The sequence below is a fragment of the Phyllopteryx taeniolatus genome, chromosome 6 (genome assembly GCF_024500385.1).
Source record: "Phyllopteryx taeniolatus isolate TA_2022b chromosome 6, UOR_Ptae_1.2, whole genome shotgun sequence".
Lineage (NCBI taxonomy): Eukaryota > Metazoa > Chordata > Actinopteri > Syngnathiformes > Syngnathidae > Phyllopteryx > Phyllopteryx taeniolatus.
Window position 1 is genome coordinate 27,364,693 of NC_084507.1, and position 10,324 is coordinate 27,375,016.

General features: G+C 43.9%; 2 protein-coding genes across 6 annotated transcripts in view; both read left to right on the forward strand.

Moving 5' to 3' along the window:
• arid1aa (AT-rich interaction domain 1Aa) overlaps positions 1-3,222 on the forward strand; it is a 21,731-nt gene extending 18,509 nt beyond the window's left edge. For all 5 annotated transcript variants that reach the window (XM_061777887.1, XM_061777885.1, XM_061777888.1 and 2 more), the window contains exon 20: positions 1-3,222. This exon is cut by the window's left edge and continues 44 nt beyond it. In XM_061777887.1, the coding sequence (XP_061633871.1) occupies positions 1-1,798 (1,798 nt within the window). In that variant the 3' untranslated portion in view covers positions 1,799-3,222.
• Positions 3,223-5,024: 1,802 nt separating this feature from the next.
• On the forward strand, positions 5,025-10,279 carry pigv (phosphatidylinositol glycan anchor biosynthesis, class V). Its single transcript, XM_061776158.1, has 3 exons — positions 5,025-5,291; positions 7,279-8,445; positions 9,218-10,279. Exons 1-3 carry the CDS (start codon positions 5,226-5,228, stop codon positions 9,503-9,505), a joined length of 1,521 nt encoding a protein of 506 aa, XP_061632142.1. The 5' UTR covers positions 5,025-5,225; the 3' UTR covers positions 9,506-10,279.
• Positions 10,280-10,324: the final 45 nt, after the last annotated feature.

Consider the following 10,324-nt stretch of genomic DNA (forward strand, 5'->3'; position numbering starts at 1 on the left):
CCTCATTGAGATCTTCGGCATTCTGCGGGAATATGAGGTGGGGGACCCTGGCCAGAGGACGTTACTTGATCCTGATGCCTTGAAAGAACTCGTGGATGGCGTAGAAGAAGAGGAACCACATACGGATGACGTGGATCTGGAAGATGATGATGTGGATGAGGAGGAACAAGACACAGAACGGCCACCTCATATAAAACAGGAGGACGAGCATAAGGAATGTTCGGATTCACAGGACGGCGATGAGAAAGTCGGGGAGGAGGATGTACACTGCAAGGGATCTTCATCTGACCAAACTGATGCCTTGCCTTCAGCAGCCCAGGACAGACCCAAGCAGGGAAGCAAGTTTGACAAGTTTCCTCTAAAGGTGATACGAAAGAGAGACCCATTTGTTGCTGCACATACCAACAATCATGGCAAACTACAAGAGTTTGACAGTGGATTACTTCACTGGAGTGCAGGAGGTGGAGACTCAACAGAGCACATCCAGACACACTTTGAACCTCGTAAAGACTTCTTAGAATGCCGACAACGAATACCTGTGCCCCACAGTGTGCTGAAAAGGCGAATCAGAGAAGATTTCATCGATTACAGTTTGCCAACAGAAGAGGAGAAAAAGAATGACGGTGATGTTGGGTCCAAGGAGACATCCTCCTCAGGGAAAGCGACCGTCTCAGCGGACAGCCCCGCCCTTGCTAATGAGGAGGAGAACAAATCCGAGTCAAAAACGGCTGAGCAAAGTCACCAGGAAAATTACAGACCCATTCCTTCTGTTGTTAGTGTTTTAACGCATAAGGTCAACGCCATCCTGGAGGATGAGCCTCACAGTAAAGATGAGGGGCCACTCGTCTCACTAGCAAATTGGCAGGATTCCTTAGCTCGCCGCTGCGTTTGCATCTCTAATATTATCCGCAGCCTCTCCTTTGTTCCAGGAAACGACCATGAGATGTCCAAACATCCAGGGCTGCTTCTACTACTGGGTCGCCTCATCCTGCTCCACCACCGGCACCCCGAACGCAAACAGGCCCCGCTCACCTACGAGAAAGATGAGGACACAGAAGAGGGTACGGGCCAGAGGGATGAATGGTGGTGGGACTGCTTGGAGCTCCTGAGGGAAAACACGCTGGTCACATTGGCAAACATCTCAGGCCAACTCGACCTATCCGTCTACCCTGAGAGCATCTGCCTCCCTCTGTTGGACGGTCTTCTCCACTGGACAGTATGCCCTTCTGCGGAAGCCCAGGACCCCTTCCCTACCTTGGGCCCACACAGTGCTTTGTCCCCTCAGAGACTGGTCCTGGAGACGCTGAGCAAGCTAAGCATCCAAGACAACAACGTGGACCTCATCCTGGCCACCCCGCCGTTCGGTCGATTGGAGAAGCTGTACGGGAATCTCGTGCGACTTGTTGGAGAGAGGAGGGTGGCTGTCTGCAGGGAGATGGCTGTGGTTCTACTAGCCAACCTGGCGCAGGGCGATACCATGGCAGCCCGGGCCATCGCCGTTCAGAAGGGCAGTGTGGGCAACTTGCTGGGCTTTCTGGAGGACAGTCTGGCAGCCACCCAGTTCCAGCAGAGCCAGAGTTCTTTTGTACACCTACAGGGGATGCACTTTGAGCCCACCAGCCCGGACATGATGAGGCGAGCTGCCCGGGCACTGCACGCGTTAGCTAAGGTGGATGAGAACCACTCAGAGTTCACATTACATGAGTCCCGGCTCCTTGACCTTTCGGTGTCTCCCCTCATGAACTCGCTGGTCTCTCATGTTATCTGTGATGTACTCTTTTTGATTGGCCAGTCCTGACAGCTGTAGGGAGCTGTGGCTCCTCTTTTATGGGAGAGGGGATGGGGGGGGGGTTTCTTCCTGCCCCAGCCCCTTCTTTCATCGGTACCCTGGCTTGTATGTAAACAGGGCAAGGAACGTTTAAAAGTGACTCTTATTTATGAAAATCTTCAGATTCCATTCTCTGAGCCCTCACCAGGGCATCCTTGCTCCTAGACTGTCGTCACAGAGCTGTGCTGGATTACACAACAGAGAGAAGCCACACCAAGTGACACTACTTGCAGAATAAATGCCAACTGGAGAGCAGAGCGCCACCACAGTTGGGAAACTGTTCTGCACTTGGGAGGGGGAGGGGGGTGGGGAGTACTTTTTAATAAAGATAAATATTAAATGAATAAACAAATAAATAGCTGAAAAACAAAAACTGTAACCAAAGTTGCTGTCTCGTTTACAGTGAGTTTGGGAGACGCAGTGTGCCCTAAGCTCTCCCCTGGAGGGCACAATGAGTCTGTAACTGGTTGATGGTCAGAGGTGAAGCAGGCTGACGAAGTGGCCTACTGGTTCTAGTTGCTGTAGTTGGATTATCACCAGTACGCCCAATAGGCAGCCAGACGCTGTCAATAGACACCTTCACCGGGGAGGCCTGTGCAGTGTGCAGTAGATTGTAGGACATTTTCTGTACCGTACTGCTCTTGAGTGACGGCGTTCCGTTTCACACACACAAGTGGACGACACAGCGCGACTCGAGTTTTGAGGTCATTCGAGTTTGGTGTTAAACAGAAAATGGCTTTCTTCCCCAAAGTATCAAGAACACCCTTACCTCCTCTTATCCCTTGATTGTATGAATACCCTTATGAAAAGAAATCACCTTTTAGGACTGGTTTTCAACTTCAAAAACAGCTTTGCTGTGGTGTGTGTGTGTATGGATGTATATATGTGTGTGTGTGTGTGTATGTATGTATGTATATATATATATGTGTGTGTGTATATATATATATATATATATATATACACACACACACACACACACACACATACATATACACATATATATATATACACACACACAACGTTGTACATTACACTTTCTGTGTCTGTCTCTGTCTGTGTCACTATTCTCACACGTGTTATTGGTGAGGGATGGAGGCCGACTGCATCCTCCACTTCCTGCCGATTAGACCCACTCCTCTGGTCTCCCCACAGCTCTGTAGTGCAACAGACACAGCTCCGACCTGTTGTTTCCTGGTACAACACAAACTAGATGAAGTACACATTTGACAATTTTTCTTCAGTCATGGATTCTTCATATTTGTATTTCAGACTATGTAGCTAAGAAATGTAAATTCCCCCTTTTCCCTTTTTTTGCTCAATGAATATCATTTATTCAGTATGAAATCTTTATACTATATGTTCCACGTGGTAAGAATAAATGTACATTAAATCTTCCTAAGCTGTTTGATGTTTTATCTTCCCTTCCCATTGAAACTTCCAGGACAAACCCGTCCGAGCGCACTATATACGCAGTTTCATATGTCGGTGGATAAACACAGTATTTGGCAACCGATTCGGTGGCGGTCATGGTCGCCTTGTGTGAGAACGTGAAGTGTGTTGTCAGGGACATGCCCGTGAATATTCACATTCATCCAGGTCGTTTCATTCTCAGGGCTTTGAATCGATCACACCTGGACTGTTCTGTTTGTCCTAGAAGACGTTTTGACTCTCATCTGAGCAGGCTTCATCAGTTCATGCAACAAGGCTTAGTTAGGACGCACTAGACAGTGTTTGTGTGGAAGACTCAACTATTTATGCGCCAATTTAGCGGCATGCCCCACGCCACGTATGGAATACAAAAAAGGAGAATAGCTGTTAAGCCGCCTGGCCGAGAGGCTATTGTCAGTCCGCCAGAGTCGTTGAGTGGAAACACCATTATGGATATTCCATTCAGTTGTGATGTGGTCGCGGAGTTCTCTAATGATCAAGGAGCCCGTGCTGTTTGTTGGAGGAAGAATCATTGACTTTCATTGGAATGGATGCACTTTTCACAAATGACCAGCTGGGGTAACCACAGGTTTGGAAGGTCTCTCTCATGTGTCTTGTCTTTGGGCAGCGGACTGGTTGGAACGTTATCAGCGCTGTGTTGTAGAGTTCGGGTTCAGGGACATTGTGTAAATGGGACTAAATTGTTCTCCGGTTGGTTCTTTTGTCATATACAGGAGTACATAATTGTAAAAACTGATTACTAAGTAAATTATTTTTTGTATCAGAATGCTTTAGTTAAAACTGTACGATCACACTGTCATGATATGGAAATTATTTTGTTTTGTAATACAGTATAAGAATAGATCAAATAAAATATTTTGTTAGTATAGTCAGCCAGAACCGCGAGGAATCTCAAGCTATCAATGTGCTTTCACCATCGTTCCTGTCATACTGTGTTGCATGTTTTTGTTTGCACATAAAGCACCAAAATCTCGTTTTTGTTTAATTTCCTCATTTTAAGAAAGACCATTCAAGCAACATGTTTTTTCTCGTTTTTGAGATTGTAGGGTGAAAGCTGCAGCTGTCTACTAGTGTGGACTGAATGGGGGGAACAATGGGGAAATTAAATGTATTTTAAGAGGACTAGCCTGTTAGCAACATATTGAGAAAAAAACAAAAATAACTATAAACTCGTTCATTTTTGGAATGGTGAGCTTAGTTAGAAATTTTGAATTATGAACTAAACTATTTTATTTTTGGAACGGTGAATTGAACTTTGAGCTGGTTCGCGTAGAAAATGAAACCAACACTGTGAACTATGGAAAGAATATCTCCTAATCCAAAGCACACTGCATGGAGCTATCTATACCTACAAATAGATTTGTTGTGGATTAGTAGTGTAGTACGCAGCGTCACCTGCTGGCTTGCACAGAATTACCCATACATTTGCGCTTACCTATGTCCTAAACAGAACATGTATAAACATCCGATTAAAGGTTATATACGTTGTTTTTGGTACATATATGTTTCCCAAATACCTCGGTATGTGGCGATGGATAAATGAGAAGCATTAACTTTGTGCACTTTGTAGGTTGTCGCTTTATGACGTTAATTACATTGATTTACATTAATGTACAAAGCAGATCTGCCCCCTCCAACATGGCGGGGGCGCTGACGTGTCGGAACAACTGGCCGACCGCTCAAGGCGGCGTTTACGTATACAGAGCTTGTCTACATATATATATATATATATATATATATATGATCTCTGAAAGCTTTATTTTGAAAGCCATATTTGCGATAGCACCAGAAGCGGATTGACTAAAGGTCGTATTAGAACTAATGGCTGACTGACTCGTTGGCGTAATAGCTGTGTATTTAATCTAAAAATGCGAAAAATCCGGTGTCCATAGTCCCCGACAATGCTCCGTTCCATTAAAATAAGCTTTATTTTTTTCTTTCACTGACTATGATGGATTACAGAGCTGTGCTGCAGTTTGCTACATTCACCAGAGCTGCCTCGTTGTTATTGCAGGTATTGTCTTGTCTTTCGCATGGAGGCTATTTCGAAATGTGTGGATGTTTGTCAACGAGCCACATGCTAATCTATTTTGCTAGCTAGTCCACTAGCTAAATGGAGAGGACTATTTTATACCCATTGACGTACCCTGAGGAAACACAAGTTACGTCATAAACGAGTCTCCGTCAGGGTGGGCAAATAATAATAAACAACAAAATAAACCGTATAGATGGGCCAGATGAGCTTTATGAAAAATATTTTCAAAATTCAAGTTCAAATCATTGATTCCCTAGTGTGCTGCGAAAGATGCGTGCCGTCAGAAAATATCCCATTTTAATTCATTTTTAAGAAATTGTGTGTTTATTAATTACAAACATCTTTATTCGTCAATCTACGCCAGCGATGTATAGTGAAAGGCAAACCACTGAAATTATCTTCCATTAGATGGCGGAAGGTTCACTAAACCTGTATCCCCACCTGTTGCCGTTCATACTCAACTAAAATGTATTTATGAAGCACTTTAAAAACCACAACAGCTGGAAACAAATTGTTGTACACAGATTAAATAAATACATAAGAAATAAAAAAAAATGGAACACAAACCAATTGGAATAACAAAACAAATAATAAAACACAAAAACAGGTGCATCGTCTTAAGCTTGAATTGAAAGCCAAAGTGTAAAATTGGGTTTTTAAAAAATGGACAGTGACATTGAGTCAGGGGACTTCTCTAATGTGCAGAGGAAGGTCAATAGCAACAGAAAAGGTTCTCTCCCCTCTGAGCTTCTGCCGAGATCTCGGGACCTCTAGGATCCGCTGAGGTGTGGGGATGGAGTTGCTCGAAGAGGCAAGGCTAGACCGTTTAAAGGTTGAAAAATGAATAAAAGATGGTTAGAAAACATTTTTTCTAAAATGGACTGACAGCCAGTGGAAGGAGGCCAGGGTTATGTGGAGTCCCTCTTATGTGCTTACAGCAGCATTTGAGACAACTGGAGATGTAGCTAGCTGTACTTGCACCAATGTGCCCATCCAATTTAAAATCACCGTCCATTTTAATACCCAAATTCGAGACTGTTGGCTTTGCATACTGTGTCAAAGGGCCCAATTCTACAAGCGCCACAGGGACCAAACACTGTCATCAGTTTTCGTTTCATTCAAATTGAAAAAGTACAAGTCCATCCATATATTTTAATGTAAGACATAAACAACAAATTAAATACATACAAAATACGTCAGGACTTCCTGCGAGTACATCAGCTTGGTGTTCACTGAAACGAGCCCGGATTTCACATTAAGTCCGTTAGTGAGTAAATTGAGACGATTTCAGAATTCATACTTTTTTCGACGTGTTCGTTCGGTGGTGTGGTTTTAAGCAAGTATGTTGAAGTGATACATCTCGACTAAGTTGTTAGTGCACGTTAGTCTTCATCAGCATGTACGTGCAACATTCTGGTGCATTTTTTCCCCCAAAATGAAATAATCTGAAAGACATTTATTTTTAAGGGTAATATAAAATGAGTTTGAAATCATGTTGAACTGTTTTAGGATCATAGCGTTGGTATAATTATAAAGTATGGTATGCTTTTATTGTCAATCCACAATATGTGTGGAACATAAAGGGGGCTGAAATGTATTTCACAAGGCTCACAGTCTCATAAACAATGTAAACCAAAAGAATAATACAATCCTTTACTCCTTTGTTTTATGAAGCGGTTAGAGATGAAAAAGGAGATTCGAAGTCCCTAGCCACCAGTGGATCATAAATGTCACGATCACAGCATGCATGACGTCAGTCCTGTTTGCCACAAGTTTAAAGTAAACTGCGTCCGTGGCTCAGTAACACATATACAGAAAGAATGACTGCATTCTCCAGGCCCAAACATGTTTAGGGGGAAGCGATAAGGACCGAGCCCTGTCGTGGGGGTTTACTGTAAATGTGTATGTTTTGTTTCACTGTGTAGTAAACACTTAATTTCTATAACACTTGAACCTCTTCCAACAGGCTGTCTTGAACGCTGCCATCCCTGACCACGATGCTGACGCGTTCAGGCCCCCACGGACAGAAGAGCCTTTGTACTTGGACTCTGCGGTGGAGTGGTTATTCGGTGGTCTCTGCCACTGGGACGCCGAGCATTTCCTCTTCATCGCTGAGAGAGGATACCTCTACGAGCACAACTTTGCTTTTTTCCCCCTTTTCCCCATCATCCTGCGGGGCCTGGCCGACACGTTGCTGCGGCCCCTGGGCAGCTGGTTGAGCGTGCGAGGCCGTTTGCTGGTGGCGGTCGCTCTCGGGAACAGTACGCTCTTCCTGCTGAGCGTGGTGGCCCTGCACGCGCTCAGTCGGGTGGTTATGCAGGACCGGCGCCTCGCCCTGCTTTCCACCCTGCTCTACTGCATCACGCCTGCCAATGTTTTCATGACCGCGGGCTACTCGGAGAGTCTGTTTGCCGCGCTCACCTTCGGGGGTCTGTTCCTCTTGGAAAAAGGGTTCACCTTTAGAGCCTGCCTGGCTTTCAGTATCGCCTCGGCGGCGCGATCCAACGGCCTGTTGAATATAGGCTTTCTTCTGTATCTTCCATCGGTATATGCCATCTCCCAGATCCGTTTCTGTCGATCGATTGCAAAAGGCCACAGCAAGATCTTCCGCTACATTTGGATCATCATCCGCCTCCTGCTCACCTCTGTGCTCGGAACAGCAGTCATTGCCCTTCCCTTCTGCGCTTTTCAGTACTACGGCTATAGAACGTTTTGTACACCATCAGCCTCCTTGGATCGCATCCCCCCGGTTCTCTTCTCCCTGGCTGAACAGAAGGGCTACCGTATTGCAGATGAAAATAGTCCTCCCCCTCTGTGGTGCATGAGACCTCTCCCCGTAATTTATTCTCATATTCAGGACGTGTACTGGAACGTGGGCTTCCTTCGTTTCTTTGAACTGAGACAAATACCGAACTTCCTTCTTGCTCTCCCCATGGCAACTTTGGGTGTAATGGCAGCTTATGCTTATTTCCAAGCGAACCCGGAGCTGTGTTTCAGACTTGGACTTTGGGAGGCAGATTTAAAGAAAGGCCTCGACAAACCAGTACCGGGATTTTTAAACCCTAAAGTATTTGTATATGTTGTGCATTCTACTGCTCTCCTGGTGTTTGGGACCTTGTGCATGCATGTGCAGGTAAGAATAGAAAGTAAAGTGAACCCCAGTTTATCACGGGCGATACATTCCAGAGCTAAAAATCTACAATATAGAATAAAAAAAAAAAAAGCTTTACCCTTCCTGTATATTATTGAAACATACTTTTTACACACATTGTAAACATAATTGAACACAAGAAACATTGCAGGCATAAAAAGTATAGAAAATACTGTATGCAGTGGCGTGTCTGTGTACATGCATGTGCCTTTAAAAGGCGGGGCCTGGTGGGGTGCCATGTAAGTTTACTGTAAAACTGGCTGTTAAAACAAGGGAGAATTATATTTACACACAAAAATCTTCAACCATACCATATAATTTCATCTGATGAAAGTCTGCTTGCTTAATCCAAACATATAATGTGAAATGCCATGGATGAGCTAACAAGAATTAGCATAGTCATTGTTTGTTTGTTACAGAATCGTAAACCTTCAAACAACTGCTACTCTAATACACACAGAGCAGCAAGAGCTATTGTCACAGGCTTTTAGGTGTACTGTTGGAACGGATATTTGGGGACCTTCTTTTACCTCTTCTTCTTGCTCTGTAATGCCAAAGCATCTCTTTTAGTAGATCTCAACGTGGTACGCTGATGGTGCGCAACGCTCAAGTTGGCCTTGTCTACATACAGTTAAAAAAACAATCACTTAATAATCTACGAAAGATGAACCGCAATATAACAGGGCTTCACTATCACTTTCATTGCAACATGTCGTGAACAATTCCTGTCATGCTGCTTGTGCGATGTTTCCAGGTCCTGACCAGATTCATGGCCTCGTCGTCTCCTGTTCCCTTCTGGATCAGCGCCCATCTGCTCCTGCTCAACGAGCCGCTTCTTCACCGAAGGAAAACGTCAACACCCAACATTCAGCTCGAGACTCCCGCCAAAAATGGATGCAAGCACCCGCCTCAAAATCCCATCGTTGCGTTAATACCATACATTAAGATGTGCTCTCCCACCACACAAAGCATCCTGGGATACTTCCTTTCGTACTGGGTGCTGGGCCTGGCAATGCATTGTAACTCTCTACCGTGGACTTGACCGAGTCTGTGGCTGAAGAATGCCACTTTGGTCGGCGAGACGACTATTTTTTAAAAATAATCCACTGTTAACGTAGTTCACCCGAGAACATTACAAGAGATTTTGTTCTGAAGAAACAAAAGCCAAACAAAGCATGACAAATGTTGTGCCTCATTTTGGTTCGAGAAAGAACTTTCAGGAGACGTGTTTACGTAACTGTAGAGACGTGCATTTGACGACATTTTCCTTGATCGACAGTGGAGAAAATTAACAATCAATTTATTGATTGCTATTTTTAAAATATTTTTTAGTGGAATGGGAGAATCTGTGAATGTTCTGAACTCCCGTTTCCATACTGGAGGAGTAGCTATAATGTGTATGTAGCTCATCGTCTCATAACTCACGACATACTGTTGTAGGAAACTAGTTTGCTGGTTGTAGCCCATTATCCATTAAATGTCGCCTCTATTAATTCTAGACTTGCTACGTTGCACACAATCTACCAAATTGTCAATCATCCATTAATTGATTGTCATGTTTGTTCATCTTAGTTTTGCGTCTTTATGGTTACAGTCGTTAATGCAAACTTGAGTAGCGTGCACATGAAACTTGAACGTTTACTTTATTCTTGTTTTTGTGGTATTCTGGGAAAAAATGCATTTTGTCATTGATGCCCCTGATAAAATGTATTCCATATTTGTGTTAAACTTGACTGTATGTACATATTTTGAATATTCATCTTTATTTTTGAATGTGAATGGAAAATATGGCATTAAATTGCATGCATTCTCCAAATTAAGAATTGCATTTTATGTGAACTCATCCATCCATCCATCTACT

Bases quoted from the DNA above. Each gene is read 5' to 3' on its own strand.
- pigv (XM_061776158.1), top strand. From the start codon at position 5,226: ATGATGGATTACAGAGCTGTGCTGCAGTTTGCTACATTCACCAGAGCT. The intron at 5,292-7,278 runs GTATTGTCTTGT...CTCTTCCAACAG, and splicing joins CTGCCTCGTTGTTATTGCAG to GCTGTCTTGAACGCTGCCAT. The intron at 8,446-9,217 runs GTAAGAATAGAA...CGATGTTTCCAG, and splicing joins CCTTGTGCATGCATGTGCAG to GTCCTGACCAGATTCATGGC.